The 21,768-nt window shown below is 44.9% G+C and overlaps 1 protein-coding gene across 1 annotated transcript; it reads left to right on the top strand.

Annotated features, from left to right (window-relative positions):
- Positions 1–5,180: 5,180 nt before the first annotated feature.
- On the top strand, positions 5,181–9,607 carry LOC121873186 (cytochrome P450 18a1-like). Its single transcript, XM_042376522.1, has 5 exons — positions 5,181–5,556; positions 6,803–6,924; positions 7,124–7,547; positions 7,834–8,432; positions 8,698–9,607. The coding sequence occupies exons 1-5, from the start codon at positions 5,187–5,189 to the stop codon at positions 8,776–8,778; spliced, it is 1,596 nt and encodes a 531-aa protein (XP_042232456.1). The 5' UTR covers positions 5,181–5,186; the 3' UTR covers positions 8,779–9,607.
- Positions 9,608–21,768: the final 12,161 nt, after the last annotated feature.

A 21,768-nucleotide genomic window follows, 5' to 3' on the forward strand; every position in this document is an offset into this window, starting at 1 on the left:
CACAGTGACTACCTACCATCTTCTTCAATACTCAGCCTTACTCGTCAGCCATCTCAGCACTGCACTTGAGTATTTTGTAATCTTATATTGCCTCTCACCTCCAAATGCTTTAGATTGTTGTATGTTGTATAAATATGTATATACTGTTAAGCCAATGTTGCGTATGTTTAGGTTAAGTATGGTTAAGGGAAATTTATAAGAAGCTGGATATTTTGTTAAGGAATTTATGGTACTTTATTATACACAACAAAAACTCGCATCCTTTGTCTACCCTTTTATAGTCCGATTGTCTTTGTTTTTTTTATTGTTGTTGCTTGTTGGGATCTGGGTAGACTTTTAACTATATTCTAAATCCCCAACTCGTAACTATATATATATATATATATATATATATATATATATATATATATATATATATATATATATATATATATATATATATATATGATAACTTGAGCAATACTTCTCTACCTTGCTGTACAGTAGTTTTTTGCACACATATATATATATATATATATATATATATATATATATATATATATATATATATATATATATATATATATATATATATATACACGGTATATGTGTGCGTGTGCGTATCTACAGTATACGAGCGATTTGCGTATACAACTCCTTTGTCCTAGAACTGACAATAGGTTCGCCCTCACGTGAACAACTCTACGGGCCTTTTACTCCATGTTTTGTTGGGGGAGGTGGGGGTGAAGGGGGAGCGATACCCATATATACGGCTCCCCTACCCCCCAGCCCCTCAACACTAGTACTCAACCCTTATTGAGTATCACCAAAAAGAAACTTAAGTGATTTTAAGATTGCTAACTAGAATAAAGATGGCGCCCAAAGCGTTCTGATACTACACTGCCATAAGCAGCTAATATTATCATAGTATTTACAATTCTAAGGAAATACTCTTACGAGTTAATCTACTAGAATCTATGGGTGCGAAGGAGGACATGGGTGTGGAGGATAAAATGGGTGTGGAGGAGGACATGGGTATGGAGGAGGGCATGGGTGTGGAGGAGGGCATGGGTGTGGAGGAGGACATGGGTGTAAAGGAGGCCATGTGTGTGGAGGAGGGCATGGGTGTGGAGGAGGGCATGGGTGGAGGAGGACATGGGTGTAAAGGCCAGGAGGACATGGGTGTGGCATGGGTGTGGAGGAGGACATGGTGTGGTGGAGGAAATGGGTGTGGGAGGAGGGCATGGTGTGGAGGAGGACATGGGTGTGGAGAGGGACATGGGTGTGGGGAGGACCATGTGTGTGGAGGAGGCATGGGTGTGGAGGATAAAATGGGTGTGTGATGGGAGGAGGACATGGGTGTAAAGGAGGATGTGTGGAGGAGGGCATGGGTGTGTGGAGGAGGGATGGGTGTGGAGGGAGGGCATGGGTGGTGGGTGGAGGCATGGGTGTGGGATGGGTGGAGGAGGGCATGGAGGAGGACGGAGTGGGAGGATATGGGTGTGGAGGAGGACATGGGTGTGGAGGAAGGCATGGGTGTGGAGGATAAAATGGATGGAGGAGGACATGGGTGTAAGGAGGCCATGGGTGTGGAGGAGGACATGGGTGTGGAGGAGGGCATGGGTGTAAAGGAGGTCATGTGTCTGGAGGAGGACATGGGCGTGGAGGATAAAATGGGTGTGTGGAGGAGGACATGGGTGTGGTGGAGGGCATGGATGTGGAGGAGGACATGGGTGTAAGGAGGCCATGTGGAGGAGGACATGGGTGTGGAGGAGGGCATGGGTGTGGAGGGGAGGGCAGGTGTGGAGGAGGACATGGGTGTGGAGGAGGGCATGGGTGTGGAGGAGGGCATGGGTGTGGGAGGAGGACTGTGGAGGAGGATGTGGAGGAGGAGGAGGGGCTGTGGGAGGGAGGACATGGGTAAGGAGGCATGGGTGTGGAGGAGGACATGGGTGTGTGGAGGAGGGCATGGGTGTAAAGGAGGTGTGTGGTGGAGAGGACATGGGCGTGGAGGATAAAATGGGTGTGGAGGAGGACATGGTGTGCATGGAGGAGGAGGGGAGGATGTGGAGGAGGACATGGGTGGGGAGGGACATGGTGTGGAGGGGAAGGAGGATGGGTGTGGAGGAGGGCATGGGTGGAGGAGGGCATGGGTGTGGAGGAGGAGGTGTGTGTGGAGGAGGATATGGGTGTGGGAGAAGGACATGGGTGTGGAGGAGGGCATGGGTGTGGAGGAGGGGGGTGTGGAGGAGGACTGTGTGGAGGAGGATATGGAGGATAAAATGGATGTGGTGGAGGACATGGGTGTAAAGGAGGCCATGGGTGTGGAGGACATGGGTGTGGAGGAGGGCATGGGTGTGGAGGGAGGGCATGGGTGTGGAGGGAGGACTGTGTGTGGAGGAGGACATGGGTGTGGAGGAGGGCATGGGTGTGGAGGAGGGTATGGGCGTGGAAGAGGACATGGGAGTGGAGGAGGACATGGGTAAAGGAGGTCATGTGTGGAAGAGGACATGGGCGTGGAGGATAAAGGAGGAGAAATGGGTGTGGAGGGAGGGCATAGGTGTGGAGGAGGGCAGGGTGTGTGGAGGAGGACATGGGTGTAAAGGCCATGTGTGTGGATGAGGACATGGGTGGGGAGGGCATGGGTGTGGAGGAGGGCATGGGTGTGGAGGAGGACTTGGGTGTAAAGGAGGTCATGTGTGTGGAAGAGGACATGGGCGTGGAGGATAGAATGGGTGTGGAGGAGGAAATGGGTGTGGAGGAGGACATAGGTGTGGAGGAGGGCATGGGTGGAGGAGGACATGGGTGTGGAGGATGAGGACAGGAGGGCATGGGTGAGGGAGGAGGGCATGGGTGTGGAGGAGGACTTGTGTGTGGAGGAGGACATGGGTATGGAGGAGGACATGGGTGTGGAGGAGGGCATGGGTGTGGAGGAGGAATTGGGTGTGGAGGATAAAATGGATGTGGAGGAGGAAAATGGGTGTGGAGGAGGAATTGGGTGTGGAGGAGGAAATGAGTGTGGAGACAGGAATGGGTGTGGAAAAGGACATGGGTATGAGGGAGTACTTGGGTGTGGTGGAGGACATGAGTGTGTAGGTGAACATGGGTATGGAGATGGTCATGGGTGTAAGGAAGGACATGTGTTTGAAATAGGATATGGGTGTGGAAGAGGGTATGGGTGTGGAGGAGGGTATGGGTGTGGAGGAGGACATGGGTGTGGAGGAGGACATGAGTGTGGTGGAGGATATGGAAGTGGCGTTGGAAATGGATATTGAGCTTTTCTTGTTACTGATTTGGACATCGAGTGTGGTAGCGGAAATCTGTTTTATGTTGGACATGCGTGTGGGAAGGTTGGTATCTGCAAACAGCACTTTACAGGTTGGTGGACATGGAATCTGTTACGCCTGTGATGGTGGACATGGTTTTAAAGATAAGGTACGTATAATGCCTTTGGACACGGATGCAAAAGTGAGATAAAGAGAATGTGGACATGGGCGTGAAGCTGAACAAGAGTACAAAATCTGGACATGGCAGTACAGGTGGACACTCCTGCAGAATGTGGACATGTATGAGTGTGTAAAGTTTAACACATACATCGAATTAGGATGCAAGTATGGAAGTGGACATAGACAGAATGTGGACATAGGGGTGGAGATGGACATCCCAAATGGAAGTCGGCGTAGGTGAATGCTAATTTTTTAATGTATTCCAGGTTTCCAAAATATGTGAGCTGCTTATGTTGATGTGCTACTGAATACTCAGTAACAATATACACTACTGAAGTGTGTTACTAACATCAGTGAAGAACATGTGTTACTAACATCAGTGAAGAACATGTGTTACTAATATAAGTGAAGAACATGTGTTACTAACATAAGTGAAGAACATGTGTTACTAACATAAGTGAAGAACATGTGTTACTAACATAAGTGAAGAACTTGTGTTACTAACATAAATGAAGAACATGTGTTATTATCATAAGTGAAGTACATGTGTTACTAACATAAGTGAAGAACATGTGTTACTAACATAAGTGAAGAACATGTGTTACTAACATAAGTGAAGAACTTGTGTTACTAACATAAATGAAGAACATGTGTTATTATCATAAGTGAAGTACTTGTGTTACTAACATAAGTGAAGAACTTGTGTTACTAACATAAGTGAAGAACATGTGTTACTAACATAAGTGAAGAACATGTGTTACTAACATAAGTGAAGAACTTGTGTTACTAACATAAGTGAAGTACTTGTGTTACTAACATAAGTGAAGAACTTGTGTTACTAACATAAGTGAAGAACATGTGTTATTATCATAAGTGAAGAACATGTGTTACTAACATAAGTGAAGAACATGTGTTACTAACATAAGTGAAGAACATGTGTTACTAACATAAGTGAAGTACATGTGTTATTATCATAAGTGAAGGACATGTGTTATTAACATAAACATGATGAGCATGTGTACTGTGTATAGTACTAACACGGGGCTGGAAGGATGGTATAACTGTAGGGCGTGTGTGTTACTAAGAGTATTTTAGTACACAAATACAAGTACTGTAAATGATAAGTCTTCAGACCGGTGATGATGAGAGAGTGTAGGAGGAGTCAGGGAGGGAGGGTGAGGCAGGAGCGGCGGTGGGCACGGTGGGAGTCCGGCTTCCTAAGGACAACTGACGCAGGACTTGAGCGCCAGCCATCCTCTGGGACACAAGCTCCGCCCTTCGCTCCTCCCCCTGCCTCGCCCGACCTGTCACGTGTCACCTGCTTGTTCATCTTAACTATGACTCACGCTGTTGAACAATACTTCACGATTCTCTCGACCACATTCATTTGAACGAAACATAATGGTGTTGGTTCTTATAAAATTTTTGGTGTTGATTTTACCTATGTAGCAGATGGGAGTAATTTAGAAACTTGAGTGTAACTTGCGGATATACCATACCCAACCACACAGAGTACAACACTAACTTTGATTTTCTACAATTTGGGCTTGTGAACACTTAGGCCCACCTCAAAGTGTGTATGTAATGCCATCATGACACAGCTGACCTCAGATAAAGGGGAAAAATGACTGTGTGGGTGATGGGTGGCGGGCCGGGCAGGCAGTTGGGCTCCGCCTATGGCTCCACCCCCTGGACCTGGCTGGACCTGGCGGGTATATAGGTGGCCGCCGCGTCAAGTTGGGCAGTGTCATCAAGTCCAAGATGTTAGGAGTATACATATTTAGATGGCTATGCGAGCTGCTGGAGGTGGTGGTCCTCCAGTACGTTTGTCACGTGTTGGTCTTCATCACAGTGCTGCTGGGGACCCGCTATTACCTGGGCTCTCACGCCCATCCCCTCCCACCTGGCCCTTGGGGGGTCCCTGTCCTGGGATACCTTCCTTTCCTCAATAAGGATATTCACATTGCCTTCATGAACCTTGCCAGGAAGTTCGGTTCCGTATACCGTCTCAGCTTCGGGAACAAAATGCTCGTGGTCCTCACCGACCCTAAGATCATCCGTGACGCCTTCAAGAGGGAGGAATTTCACGCACGCCCGTCCAGCGCTCTCTATGACATGTTCGACGGCTATGGTGAGTAAACAGCTGCCTTAAGCAAGTCCTCTTGTGTCTCACATCAACACCATTATCGAACCTACATAAAAAACCTACTTTTAATCCTTCACTTTCGCTTACTAAACATTGTCAATATTATGTTCGTAATAATACATGTTTTCACATTTTTTTCTCATTTTCTGAAAAATTCAAAAGTTTTAGAAATTCCTGCCATTTGATTAACAAAATTATCTAGAAAGTTGTCCTGAGGCGCTTTGCTCTTGTTTGTAGGTCATACTCCCTCTACAGCCTCTAACCTCAAGTCAATTCCTTGTTAATGCGGCCAAACTTGTGTCTATTGTTTCAGATTAAAATTAGCAGACATTCAGATTTAATATATAAATAAACAAACTCAGGATGAGAAGTGTTTATATAAGGGTGAGACAGAGGAGAGTCATAGTGGAGGTTGGTGTGGGGTGGCTGAGAGTCGTGGGACGGTGACGCAATGGAAGCGAAATGCAGCCAGCTTGTGGTGGTGTGTGGCCCAGGTCCCCTACCAGACTCTACCCAAACACTTGTCAAGAAGACACCGCCTCATAATATTATTTCTACATAGTAATACAGCCATTAAATTAGGTTCACTAACACTAGGAAACATCTTCCCTGTATCATAAATAAGAAGGTCGGGTTGCGCCCTTACAGGATCGGGTGAAAGTGCCAAACGAACAGGCACCATTTCGTTCACTTAAAAGTGAGAGTGACCTTCACCTCCGATTCCTTGCTCTGATGCAGGAAGAAACAATATTTGCCGACTCATACATTAGTTGAAAATACAAAATACATGATGGGAATCAAATATTGTTACCAGAGAACAACATGATAAGGAAATAGCTTTGGTATTGTCAAACCGTAAAGAGCAAGAGGCCAAAGTCGAGGTCTGAGGTGAGGTGCGTCCGAACATTCATTTTAAGAGCCGGTTTAACAACATCTTACTGGATAAACTTGAACTCGAGGGTCATACCAACACTGCATTTTACTATTAAATAATTCGTTATATATATATATATATATATATATATATATATATATATATATATATATATATATATATATATATATATATATATATATATATATATATATATATATATATATATATATATATATATATATATATATATGTATATATATCATGTATCTATGTGATATAAATATATAATTGACCATGGCAATACTACCTGTGTGGAATAATTTTGACTAACTTTATGCATGTTTTGGCTTCCAGGTCTGGTCAACACCTCTGGAGTAACCTGGCGGGACCAGAGAAGGTTCCTACACGAGCGCCTCCGAGCCCTTGGCATGAAGACCACCGGACCAGGTCGTGAGCAGATGGAAGTCAGGATTATGGTGAGTTACAATCGAGTTTCCTGTACATTCTGATATTTTAATTTTTGTTTGTACAAAGCAGCTACTGAATAATTTTAAGGGAAATTTTAACATGTTTTATATCATTAGACTTCAAATAACGTCATAATGATCTTTAGTTATTTAGTAAAGAAGATATGTTTAATTATTCTAATATTCTACTTGTTCTTTTCCCCCACAGAGTGAGGTGGAGTGTTTGCTGCAGTGTCTGGCCACAGGCAAGGGCAAGGCTATGGAGGTGGGCGAGCTGCTCTGTAATGCCTCTACTAATGTCATGTGTTCCCTCCTCATGTCAGTCCGTTTCCGCCCCAACAATCCCAACTTCCTTCGCTTCATGGAACTTCATGATGAAGGCTTCAAGCTGTTTCTCAAGTGTGACATCACGAGTTACCTCCCCGTCTGCAAGTATTTCCCTTCAGTCAATGAGAACTTCCAGAAACTGATCCAGAGCCGAGATGAGTCTGGCGAGATGATCCGGAATATCATCAAGGAGAGGCGAGAGACTTTTGACCCCAGCCACACCGGAGACATCCTTGACTGTTATCTCCTAGAAGAACACCGAGCCAAGGAGGAAGGAAGAGTCCTATTTGAAGGAAAAGATTTTGGTGAGTTGATGTTCATTGTTTCGTGTTTGTCTGTCACGTTTTACCACATAATTCTTGCCTACAAGTGGAGTTAAACAGAGACGTGATCTTCAACATGTATTTGATATATTTCATTTCATACATAAGGTTTTAAGGGAAACTTTACATGATATATTATTTCTGTTCATTTTACTCTGTCAGGTAGAAATATTATTTGGTATAAATCGCCGTGAAAATATTACTCATTTAATGTTCTTTATGTAGGTTGTGACTCCTATATTAACGTACTCACGGTTTTTATTTACAGACCGACAACTGGTACAGGTAATGGCTGACATGTTCAGTGCCGGAGAGGAGACGGTCAAGACATGTTTGTTGTGGGCTCTCGTGTATTTGCTGCGTCACCCAAAAGTCATGCACAAGGTTCAGGATGAGCTGGATGCTGTGGTGGGCCGCTCTCGCATGCCAATTCTCGACGACCAGCAGCACTTGCCCTACACAGAGGCGACCCTGTGTGAGGTCCTTCGTCGCTCCACTGTAGTTCCTCTGGGGACTTCCCACGCAACCACCAGGGATACTACACTAGGAGGCTACACCATCCCTAAGGGAGCCACCGTCATTCCCCTCATTTATGCTTGTCATATGGATTCACAGCTGTGGGAAGACCCGGAGAGGTTTGAACCAGCCAGGTTTATAGATGCAGAAGGACGAGTGAAGAAACCAGAGCAGTTTATTCCCTTTGGCGTTGGACGACGTATGTGTCTCGGTAACGTCCTCGCTCGAAGTGAACTTTTCCTCTTCTTCACTTCCATCCTTCACGTCTTTAACTTGGCGAAGCCAGAAGATGAGCCCCTACCCAGCATGGAAGGAAACCTCGCCACTACTTATACACCAAAGCCATTTAAGGTAAGAAGTACTTCCAACTACAATTAATGCTATTATATACGTCACTATAAAATTCAAACGAAAGGCTATGTAATCTGCAAAAAAACAAGTTTTTAAATAAGATAGCGCCTATTATCTTTGACTTATCTGGCAAACACAAAATTTCAGCCCCGTAAGACATCCTAACTGAAAGCTAAAAAGATTATTATTACCACTGAGTCAATTCACAGATAAATAGGTAAACAAATCTATTTGGGTTGTAACGTTTTATTTCTTTTACTTACAGTTGTCGTTCATCCCTCGTGAGGTGTCAAAGATCGGTAACATTGACATGCAGTCCCATGAGCTAAGAACAGCAGGACTTTAAGGGAGGTACTTCCTCCCTATGACTTCACAACACAACACACACAAAAGGCCCTGGACTCTGTTACCCCCTGACAGTTCCAACACATCTAGTGACTCCACCTCCGTCTAGCAATAACCCCCCCCCCCCTCCTCAACGAAATATTCGGTGAAGTGGAGTGGAGGAAGCTTGGAGGTTCTGGAGGCCAAGTTAGTGTGGACTGAGAAGTAGCTCAAGTGAAAATTTTGGTGTGAAAGTCAAGAGGAAGAGTGAGAGAGGTTGTCGAGGCTGGCCCCCCACCCACCCTCCGCCTTATAAAAGCAGGAAGTCCCACCAAAGACAGCGTGCCGAGTCCCTCCTAAGATCCGGCGGCTTATCTGTGATATGTTTGTAGTAGTATAATATAGTAGTTTGTTGTGTAAAGTACATTAGGTTCTTTGTCTCTTTGCTGTAGTATAGGATTTTCTTTAATGGAGTCTCAGGCGTAAAGATGTTCTTTCAGTTAATTGATGGTAAAGTTATAACCGGGTTAGATTTCTTTAGCTCGATAAGTCAGGTGAGTTGAGTCAGTGTCATGTGACGCACCACGCTTCAAGCTGTGCATGCACAAAGAGCACACGCTATTGCTGTGGACAGTAAATGTAAACTTGTAAATGATAAAAAATTAGTAGTCGATTGTTAACTAGCCAAGTAAGCCTTAAGTTAAACTGAACGTAAGAGCAGTCTGTCTGTCACTGCTTGTTCCTGCTCAATACTGTGCTCAAGTAATTTCTAAGTAGATTTTATATGTGGCCTCACTAGACGGGGCTTGTAAGGAGAATAGCGTTTCTTAATTATTAAAATATAGAATGTTTCCAAGCTTTCAGTAAACCCTTTAGTGTTTGCTCATTCTCTGTGTACACTACTGTGTGTCATTAAGAATATTATACTTCACCAAAGTAATTACAAGAAAATTCCACACTCAGATAAACTAACAAGAAAATTGGTAAAAAAGAAATATTTATATTATCACTGACAGAAGATAAAGTTTTAACCAGATAATAAACTTAACTTAATCGTTAAGTACTATAAGTTAACGATTGCGTTAAGCTAACTTAACTAGTTAACTTAAAATACTGGTTAACTTAACTTAATCGAAATTTTATCAAATTAATCGATTAACCGCGGTTAATTATCGATTAACTACTTATAAAAATAACAATATTAAAATTAAACACACCAACCCTTTCACCCAGTGAGTGAGCATCCATATCGTTGGTTTTCCTGTACAGTACACGTTAGTTCGTACTTGTAACTAACCAGACTGGGGTTGCCTGTCACCTCTCAGTTACTTAGTTGTTGTTGCAATGTCCAATTCAGGCATACACATCGGGCAATTAATTAACGTGATCGTTAACTTCTACACGATTAAGTTACGTAGTTGACTTTTAAAATACTGGCTAACTTAACTTATTCAGAGCAAAATTAAATTAACTTAACTAGTTAAATTTGAAAGTTAATGGAACAAAACGATTCTCTCAAACCTTTCTATCAACACGTAATCAGTGTCTCCCACCCCTCACACGAACTGCTAACAGCCACACAAAGTAAGGTGAGCAACAAAACACATACACAAACATACACACACACACACACACACACACACACACACACACACACACACACACACACACACACACACACCCTTCACTCTCAATAGCTCACACACCTAACCCAACCATCAACAAACTGAAAAAAAGTCAAACAAGACAACTTAATACCACAGAATAGCAACAGACATCTTTCCTCTCTACCCCAAGATATTTCCCCTACATTATAACATTATAAAACAAAGTCTTAACTAAGGAATCAACAAATTATCTCTCATTTTACTCATTTTATCCCATTAGCTGGGTGAATGAGTGAGCGAGTGAGTGACACTGTAGCTTCATATCACCTTTTTTCTGGTAAGAAAAACAAATAAAATCATAATTATTGTTTTTTATAGTCGAGTAATGTATTGCTTTCCTTGTACACCACTACTACTGTCGCTATTGTCGCCATTACTACTATCATCATCATCGCTACTGTCGCCATTACTACAATCACCACAACCACTACTGTCACCATCACTACTATCACCATAACCACTACTGTCACCACCACTACTATCACCACCACCACTACTGTCACCATCACTACTATCACCATCCCCACTGTTGTCACCATCACTACTAACACCATCACTACCATCACCACCACCACCACTACTGTTACCATCACTACAATCACCACCACCACTATTACCACTACTGTTACCATCACTACAATCACCACCACCACTATTATCACCACCACCACTACTATCACCAGCACACTACTATCACCACCATCACTACTGTCACCATCTATACTATCACTACCAGCACTACTATCACCATCACTGCTATCACCACCACCACTTCTGTCACCATCACTACTAACACCATCACTACCATGACCACCACCACCACTATTGTTACCATCACTAAAATTACCACCATCACTATTATCACCACCATCACTACTGTCACCATCACTACTATCACCATCACCACTACTGTCACCATCTACTTTGCTGTCAGTCGGAATCGAGTATGACGATCATCCAGCTATGTTACAGTGATATGGGTTATTAGGGATGCCACCTAGGTTGGTGTGTTTTAAGGGGACTGAAGAGACCGATACGGGACCGGCAAGGTCGTTAGCAGTAGTTGCACATGTGGATGGCTCCATCTAATGCGGGAAAGGCGGCTGCAGCGCCTTTCCAGCACTGGCCCTTGTCCACCTCGGTTTACAGTCGGTGTGAGCCGAGATACTGAAAGTGGGTAACATTAGAGAGGGTAGTACCGTTAAGCCGGATAGATAGTGGAGGTGTGGTTGAACCAGGGGCAGGCTGAAAGGGAATCTGAGTCTCACGCACATTCACTTCAAGGCCGAAGTGTGCATATGCAGCTGCATAGTTGTTCAGGATCTCCTGCGGGTCGCGTTCAGTGTGAGCGAAAAGAGTGAGGTCGTCTGCATACTGAAGTCCAGTAATGGAAGCTGAGTCGTCTTATTTTGAAAAGATCCTTCATCCGGTACTCTATGTCCACCCTACCTGCTAAATTGGCACTAAAACGAGTAAGGAAGGCAGCCAATAAAATGGAAAAGATAGTTGGCGCCAGTACACATCCTTGTTTTACCCCCTGTTGCATGGGGAACAATTCAGACTGGATGCCATTGTGCAGGACACTGCCGTTCATGCCATCGTGGAGTTAACTCACAATGGTGATGAATTTTGGTGGGCAGCCAAACCGGCTGAGGGTCCACTAGAGGACTTCCCTTTTGAATGAGTCGAAGGCCTTGGTGAGGCCAATAAATGCCATGTACAGGTCACGACGCTATTCTCTGCAATTTTCCTGTATCTGGCAGGCAGCAAAGATCATGCCAATGGTGCCACGAGATGGTCTAAAGCCACGTTGAGATTCTGGGAGGACTCGGGCGATAATCTTGGCAGCTACGGACAGCAGCGAGATCGTGCAGTAGTTGCCACAGTCTGACCAGTCTCCCTTGTTCTTACAAATATTGATGATGGAGGCGTTTTTAAGAGCTTGGGGGGGTGGGGGGATTTCCTCTTTTTCCCATATATTCTCTAGGAGAGAGTGGAGACAGCTGGTAACCAGAGGCCCTCGGCTGGGATTCCATCTGGCCATGAGGCTTTGTTATTTTTCGTCTGTTTGATGGTAGTAGCTACCTCATTCATGGATGGAGGATAGGTGAGATGGGTAAGCTCTGGATGCTAAGGAACCTGCTGGGTAGTCAGGGCATCCACATCGGTGTTTCAGTTGAGTAGCAAATGGTAGTGCCATTTCCAGCTCTGACAGATGCCTTCTTCGTCTTTAAGGTGGGAGTTACCGTCAGATGAGCGGAGGGGGGCTGTGCCAAGAGTGATTGGCTCATATTTTTTTTTGGTGGAACTGAAAAATTCGTGCATCTTGTGTTGATCTGCAAGTTTTTGCGTTTCACGTGCTTTTATTTTTAAACCGGTCATTCTTTAATTTGCGAAGTTTAGGGTGGGCTGCCGCCGCCTTCTCGTGGAAGCTATCAACTTTGGTCCAAGGCTGAGGGTTGTTCTGCCAGTCAGTTAAGGCAGCACGCTTATCATCGACGAGTACATTGATTTCCGGGTCATTTCATAAAACCAGTCCTGGTGTATTGTTTCGATCTGGCCAACGGTCTTTCTGCAAGTTTTTGTCATGGCAGTGTCGAGAATACCCCATTCGAGACTTTGATTTGGGTTGTTTGTTGTCGGGTTGTGTATCAGCCCATGTTTGAGCTGCTCTCTAAAGGCACGTGTACTACTGGATCCTTCAAACGCTTAGAGTTAAAACCTCTTCTATAGGCTTGTTGCCTTTGCCGTTTCGGGGCGATGTAACGTGCCAGCTCGGCTCTGACAAGCTGATGAACAGTGTCGCAGTGGTCTGAGCCACACATATCTTGGGTGATGAGGACAACTCGGCCATCTCTTTCTCTGACAATGATGTAGTCAATGAGATGCCAGTGTTTGGATCGTGGGTGTCGCCACAAACACTTGAACTTGTCGGCCTGCCTAAACAAGGTATTGGTGATAGTGAGGTTGTGTGCACAATACTTGGGATTACATTTGCCTAGTCCATTTTTCCCTATGATTCCCTGGCAAATTTCAGCTTCTCTCCCAACTCCGGGATTGGAGTCATCTAGGAACACAACCTTATTTTCTCTGGGGATAGAGATTAGTACTCTGTCAAGGTCGGTTTAAAAGGCCTCCTTGACGTCATCCTCTGTATCCAGTGTTGGCGCATATGCTTTAATGAAAAAGGCATGCCGTGAGTAATTTAGTGGGAGTCTGAGCATCATGAGGCACTCGTTGATCGCAACAGGCATTTTAGTTAGCCTGTGTAGTATGCGTTGGCGGATGGCAAAGCCAACTTCATAAATGCAGTTTCTCTCCACAGCAGGCTTATCCTTCCAGAAGAAGGTATAGTTAGACCCCGTTCTGTGAGTCTACCCTCGTCTGGGAGCTGGGACTCACTTCTGGCTGCAAGGTAGTGCTGTTCATTTTTCAGGACGCTCATTTGTGCCGGTATCCAGAAGGGTACTGGCATCCCTACAGCGACCATAAGAGGTTGAATAATTTGTTTTCGTTTTGATTTGTTATAATTTTGTTTTCGACCACATAAGGATGACCTTACTGGGTGCGGTTGCCCAGTCAGGTTGGTTCTTTAGGCAGGCTATGTTCAGGGCACCTTTTCATGCCCCCTCCCCATGTGGGGTGAGCAGATTGGCTCCTCGAAAGAACTGATCAGTCGCACAGACAAGACCGTATTGCATTGCTGCCTAGATCCCAGTGCATAGACGACCATCTTATCTATGCCGCCCATGTGCAGAGTTTGATTAGAGACTCCCGGCAGTCATCTCTGCCTGTTCCCGTAGCCACTCGTCCGTCGGGGGGTATAGGGGTTTTGATGATGATAACGAGTATGATGACCTAGATGACGGCTGAGCGTGAGTTGATTTATGTGGTGTGCCAAGAGCGCAGTCTGCAACGAAACAGCTTGGGTCTCCTTTTTTATTAATCCATTGGTGCAAGTGTTGCAACGACTGGAGAGACGGAGATTTGCAATGGTCTGCTGATAACCCAGTTTGTTGGGTTTCCCCTTAGTAGCCTGTCCATCATGCATTGCCATCGTCAGCCGGTGTAGTCGTTGGGTTCCTATGGTGGTCACCTCTTCCGCCTATATCGCCGCTGGGGTCTTGTTGGAGTTCTGTAAGCATGTCTGCTTGATGCCGGGCTCCACCGCAGTCTTTTCGTTTGGGGTTTAATCTGGCTGCCTTATACCTCCCAAGGTTAATCCCCAAGGCATTGGGGCAGTGGTTGGTAGGCGCCAGGACGTGTCCACATGCCAATGAGCCTATGCACCGTCCCTCTGGGGCCCACTGCTACTCTGAGATGCCCTGCTTGTCTAGCCTGGGCCCACGAGGCACCCAGTTACCGTGTGTTACCACGAGGAGGCACAGCAGGTGTCTACTACTATCACCACCACCACCACTGTTGTCACCATCACTACTGTCACTGCCACCACTACTGTCACCATCACTACTATCACCACCACCACTGCTGTCACCAACACTAATATCACCACTACCATTACTTTCACCATTACCAATATCACCACCACCAACGCTGTTACAATCACTTCGAACACAAGCTCGAAAATATGCAAACTAAAGCCCTCAGAATTATTTTAGGCTGTCCCATGAGCAATAAATACTTAATTTGAGGACAGAATGCGGTATACCAAGTATCAAAGATAGAATAATTAAAGTCAACCCCATGATAGCCCTGAGACTATTGCGTGTTGATCTTGATAACATTGTTCCTTAAAAATAATAGAATATATGAACCATGGTACTGTTGAATCTACATGGATCCAAACTACAGCTATACATATGAAGATATTTGTTCTAGGCCTTCTGCACAAAGTTGAGACACAACAGCATTTCCTTCCACCCTGGCGGACAGTTCCCTTTGATATCATAATACTAACGTATCCGCCTAAAAGATTAATTTTAATGAGTTTAGCTTCGCTAGTGCACTTGCTATATTAGACTTCAAGATATCACCCTAGGAGGTGACAAGGCCAATATTAACACATCTACTCATATATCAGTATAGGCTGCTACTAACAATGAAGAAATTGGAAACAGAGAATAGGAATCTGCACATGCACCGTGTTACTGCTTACAAGTCTGGTCATTCTTCCTGGCCTCACTGTAGTAGGTAGACGTTTTCAGACTCTTCTCCGGCTTCAGCTTTTTCTTCGCATTATGGTCTGTGTCTGTTGTTCTTCACACCATCTGTGCGTTTATTAGTCAGCAGTTTGCCAGGATGTTTTCTTTTCTTAGTTATTTAGGAAGGGGGAGTGTTGTTTTGCTAGTTAGGGTTGTTTGGCCTTGTGCCTGTGCCCTCCAGGCTTCAGTCATTTTCAATCCTTTTGCTTTTCCCTGTTTACCCGTTTTATCCCCCGCCCCCCCCACCCTTTTTTTTTGCTTCTTGTGTGGTGCTTCACGCCAAGGGCGTCGCTTTTTCCCACGTGGGTGGCTTTCTTTTTCCACCCTTTGTGTTTATTTTCGTCCAGGCCCACTCACAGAGTCGTTGCTCGGTTTCGTTGTCTGGCCCAGGTTTTTGTGGCAGGGAGAGACATCTGTAGTCTCTTCTTCCTCCCTGCTCCATTGTTTTATTTCTCCTGGTTGTTTTTCATCCTCAGCTCCAGAAGGTGCCCTGCTTGGCTCTCTGAGGTGTTCGGCCAGGTTCCAACAGGATGGCCACTCCGCCTATTCAGCCCACGCCCCGTGCGTGGACGACGATAAGTTCGACCAGAGTCGCTGTACGGTGTGCTCTGAGTGAGTGGCGGTGCTTCTCCGCAACGACGACGAAGATGTTGACACCTCCCACATTTTCTGGTAACAGCTTTGGCACTGCTGGACGGCAGCCTCCAGTTCCGTCAGACACCGGGGCTCCCCCCACTCCTGGAGGGACCAGGATCTCTGTTCCCGGGTGCAAATGTGCCGCCACCGAGGCCCCTCGGGGAGAGACTACTGTACCGAGGGACCCCAAGCCATACTCCTCCACTCCGGCTTCCCAGTCGGCCACCAGGGAGCCCACCTCTCCCCGCCCTGGGGTTTCAAGCTCTCTGCAGCCCATCCGGGAATCGAGTAGTCACTCCACCTCCAGTCTCCACCATCACCGCTCCGGGAGTCCCTCTAAGTCCTCCTTCCACAGGCACCACCACCCCAGGTCGCCTAAGGACAGAGGCAACGAGGTCAAGCGGGCTCGCAAGGAGGAAGTGGCGGTTTTCGAATCCTGCTACTATGCCAGGGCTTAATATAAAAATAATGAAATTCACATGGTCCTTCGTGTGTTCGATGCTCACCTTACATCCTAGCACCCTCCTTCCTGTGGAATTTAGCAAGTGCACTAGCGAAGCAAAACTCTCTAAAATGGGGGCTTTGAAGCTTGCTGAAAAGCCTATTTTTGATGAGAGAGCGAAGCAAGTGCACGCACTGATCCCGCCCTTCCTTCGGCTCCATCCCCCTGCTATTCCTGATGTTGGGTTTTGGAAAGGAATGACTATACCCGAATCAAGCTCAGGTAAGCAGTAACACGGCGCTTGCGCAGATTCCCATTCTCTGTTTCCAGTTTCTTCATTGCTAGGAGCAGCATACACTGATATATGAGTAGATGTGTTAATATTGGCCTTGTCACCCCCTAGGGTGATATCTTGAGATCTAATATAGCAAGCGCACTATCTTCGCTCACTCACCAAAAATTAGGCTTTTCAGCAAGTTTCAAAGCCCTTATTATATAAAGTATCTCTCCAACACATTGCCAAAGTGAGAGCTCTTGAACACATACCTACCCTATGGACTGATGATAACATCACACAGACCATCTACACTGCTGGATCTCTTAACTGTGCCTGTGGGAAGGCTGTAAGTGTATCGTTGTGACTCAACCTAACAGTAATATAATTGAAAATGGAGTTGAATTAACAACTGGGCATCCACTCTGCAAACTGATTAAGTTGCCATATTCACAAACATTAAATTTATTGAAACCACTGTCACTGACAGTTTGATCATCATTGATTCTCTATCCTCACTACTTGCACTTGACACCCTTAACGTAAGTTGTCACGCGGTTGTCTCTGAAGCCAGACACAAATGTGCGTACCTTGTTGACCAGGGTGTCAAGATCAAACTGTTGTGGATCTCCTCTCACATAGGCATCAAAGAACATGACAGTGGTGATGCCTTCGCCAAACTCGAGTCTAAGAAAGACTGTTTAATACAATCTGGGTCTGTCAAAAAAAACCTTAAAGCTGCAATTAGGAAAACTTACTTAGGAATTTGACGCAAGCAGACAAGTGCAAACAGGCATTAGTCAATCTATTGTTTAACATGATGAGACGTATCAAGTGAAACATGTATATGGAGCAAGTAACAAGATTACTAGATTACAAGATGATGTAACCTCTTCTAGACTAAGGTTAGGATATAATTACCTCTGACAGTATGTCCCTCAAGCAGATGTAAACAAAACTAAATGTAAAGTGTGTGATCAAACATATGGCCACACACTCGAACACTACGTCCTCGACTGTGTGAAACTAGAACCTTTTAGGGGCAGGTCCACGCACACTGTGTGAAATGGCACAACACTCATCTCTAATGACAAGAAAGCAGACATTTTAAGATTGTATACACTTTTTTGCACTAAGTAGCATTTCCCATGTCTAGAACCAAACACACAATGTGCTTGAATACCTCTCATTTAAATGTGAATAACTAAGTGTGCGGCCAGACATATTGCCTCACGCTCCTGTACCATCACCAACACTGCCCTCACCACCACTGTCATCACCAACACCACACCATCATCACTATCACCACTACCATCACCACCAGCCTCAACACCACCACCACTACTACCACCACTGTCACTACTACCACCATTATCACTACCATCAGTATAACCACCATCACCACCACAACAAAGACTATCACCATCACCACCATCCATCACCACCACTACCACCACGACTACCACCAGCACCACCACCACTAGTCATGCAATGATGACTCGAATCTGGTTCTGGTTAGACAGGTCCCCACCAAGGTGTGTGTGTGTGTGTGTGTGTATGTCAGTCTGTCGTCTGACCCTAGCCAGTGTGTCAGCTACGTCAGCAGATATTTATTGTCAGCACACCGTCAGCACACCCTCCCCTGGCATTACTGTCACTAAAACAGCATTTATCAAATTTCTCCTACTTAATACCTTCTACCTGAACCTAATTAAGAGATACCTAAAGAAGGACGATGCCGTGGGCGTGCTAAACGAACCATCACCTATTGAAGGGCAAAATCTTTCATTCAAGCAGTGTAATAACTTATGATATACTGGATTACATTAATACAATATCTTTAGGTATGACAGTATGAGTCAATAGACTATATATTAATAACTATGACAAATTTGTAAGGCATTTGTCGAAACTGAAATATCGTGGTGATGAGAGACGAATCATGAGCTGTAAAGTTTCGACTACCATAAGACACCCAAAACCACACCTGGGGACCTGTTGGGTGTTTATTCTGCCCAGCTGTCCAAGTAGGCTGATGGAACGTTAATGTTACTGATTTGGTGTCACGGTTTATGATTCAGTGGTATAGAAGCAGAACATTGTTTATTGCGAAAATCACGAGGTATGTCTCTGTATAACGCAAAAAGGGGTAGTAGTTCCCTTTTATGCACTTTACTTCCACTACTTTTCAGTTTATTTTGAATAGCGTTCAAAACTCGAAACAAATGAGTATCATTCAAATCAGGTTCATAAAAAGGAATATCATTGAAACAATACTCGAGACACGCTTCACAACAATTAGACTGTTAGACAAAGTGTGTCTATATAGACATTTTATAAAAATGAGTAAATATTATTAACACTGATAATATATATTACAATATATACACGGTAGCATTATCGAAAACGGAATGCCGTATTGCTAGAAGACTGTTTGAGATCTTTATGGGTTCAAATACCGTAAGATACCCATATACCAACTCCTTCAACTCGATGTTACTATGTTACCTACCTTGCTGGAGTAAATATATGACAGGGGTTGATTATATTATGTGTCTGATTGTCCTGGAAAATTTAATCTGACTATGTGATCTGTCGGTGTAATATCTAAAAGTCTGTCAAAGTATTATGATGGTGTCAAAGGTTATGGCGCAGTGGTAAAATGCAAAATAATGTCTATATATTATGAATTTCTGTGGAAGTAAAGTGCAAAAAGGGGTAGTAACAGTGAACCCACGCAGTCGAAAAATACTGTTCATGAGATGAATGACATACAGTCAACAAATTGGAAAGGCTTGTCGAAGGAAGATGCTAAGAAGTGGGTCAAAGAAGCATAATCAGAAGTGGTCAGGTGGTTGCTATCTAACCTGTGAACCACCCAAGTGTGCTGCTGCCAAAGAAATGATCTGGAGATAACTCGCCTCATAATCAATTACACTCACGACAGCTCCCGGGCTCCATTAGCTCTTCAAATACTGGCAATAATACCACATTTATTCTGTCAAAGGACAGATGCAAAGACTAAGTGCAAAGAAAATGTGGCAGCAATGAAGAGAAAACTGACAATGTGGCAGAAAAAGGCTCTTGGTGGTCTGCGCGTGGCAAGAATATTGCAGGAGAGACTTAAATTCATAGGAGACGGAAAGCAAAACATTGAGGATGTTGCCAGAAAGTTTGGTAACAAGATGCGTGTGGGAAAAGTGTCCTCGGCGATAAGATCTCTCACAAAGGAATCTTCGGGTGGTGTTCTGCCAATAAACAGAGAGACATTACAACAATTGAAGGAAAAACATACCCCTGCAAATGCCGAGGAAGGCATCAGGTTCCAGGGTGCCTATATCCCTTCAAATGCTATCATATTCTAAAAAATAACAGGAGGGATGGTGTAGAAAAACACTGAAGAAACAGGGAGGGGCAGGCCCTTCAGGCTTGGATGCAGACGTTTGGAGAGTCACCCTCTGACTAAAAAGTTGGTAACGCAGCAAGTGATCTCTTCAATGCCACCGCCGCCCTTGCAAGAAAGCTAGCAACTTCGTGCAGCCATCACCTCCTTGCTCTGGCGGCCTGCCGCCCCATCCCCCTGGATAAAAATCCAGGATGCAGTCCTATAGGGGTGGGGAAAGTGCTGAGACGGATCATTGGAAAATGCATAATGGAGGTGGTTAATGATGATGTCAGGGCAGCTGCAGGGAGCCTGAAAGTATGTGCTGGCCACCAGGCTGGGGGTGAAGCTGCCATTCACGCCAAGAGAAAGATATTTGAACAGCGCGATTGTGAGGCCGTTCTCCTGTTTGACGCTTTCAGTGCATTCAACATAATCAGCCGCAAGGCTACACTACACAACATCAAGATCAAGTGTCCAAGTTTTGCATTGTATGATGAAAACACCCACCGGAACCCATGAAACCTCCATATAACAAGCTTCAAGGCCCTAAGAAGAGATACCATCACACAGTCAACTAAGGGAACAAACGCAGGGGGACCCTGTTGCCATGGAAATGTACGCATTAGGCCTATCAGTGCTCCAACTTACTGTACAATAAAATTTGAAACAACATAGGTCAAGCAAGTGGCTTATACTGATGACCTTGCAGGAGCAGGAAAAGTGGAGGACATAAAAAAATGGTGGGACCTGGTAACATCACGAGGCCCACAAATAGGGTACCACCCAAATGCCAGCAAATCCTTCCTCATTGTGAAGCCAGATCTCAATGAATGGGCAATGGATGTGTTCGACGGAAGTAAGGTCAAAATAAAAAAGGGCGGCCAAAGACATCTAGGAGCTGTACTCCACACGAATGAGCTTCAAGACCGAGTTCGTAACGGGAAAGGTGGGTGGGTGAAGGAAATCCAAGCTCTGTCTAATATTGCTAAAACAGTCACATGCAGCTTTTGCGGCATTCACCTATGGAGTCAAGCATCGCTGGAATTACCAGATGCGCACTATCCCTGATATCGGACCCCTCCTCTACCCTCTGGAAGAAGCCATCAGCATCATTTTTATTCCAAAGTTAGTGATACACTTTCACCTAACCCCAGCAATACCACCGAGACTGGGAGGAATGGGATTTACTAAACCAGAGGAGCTTGCTGCCACTGAAAATTAGAACTCTGTCAAGCTCACGGCAGCCCTCACTGGGCACATAATAGCTCAGAATGCAGCAAGTCAGGTGGATACCAACGAATTAAACAAGATTCGACGGTCCATTACGAAAGAACGGAAACAAACCCGAAGTGATCAACTGCAACAACTAATGCTGCAATTGCCAGAGAACTTGAAAAAAATAGCTATAGCACAGCAGGTGGGCGCCTCGATCTGGCTAAAAATGTT

Source organism: Homarus americanus, unplaced genomic scaffold (genome assembly GCF_018991925.1).
Source record: "Homarus americanus isolate GMGI-L3 unplaced genomic scaffold, GMGI_Hamer_2.0 scaffold32929, whole genome shotgun sequence".
NCBI lineage: Eukaryota > Metazoa > Arthropoda > Malacostraca > Decapoda > Nephropidae > Homarus > Homarus americanus.

Coding starts and splice junctions, on each gene's coding strand:
- LOC121873186 (XM_042376522.1), top strand. CDS start 5,187: ATGTTAGGAGTATACATATTTAGATGGCTATGCGAGCTGCTGGAGGTG. Junction 6,925..7,123: donor AGATGGAAGTCAGGATTATG/GTGAGTTACAAT, acceptor TTTCCCCCACAG/AGTGAGGTGGAGTGTTTGCT. Junction 8,433..8,697: donor ATACACCAAAGCCATTTAAG/GTAAGAAGTACT, acceptor TTTTACTTACAG/TTGTCGTTCATCCCTCGTGA.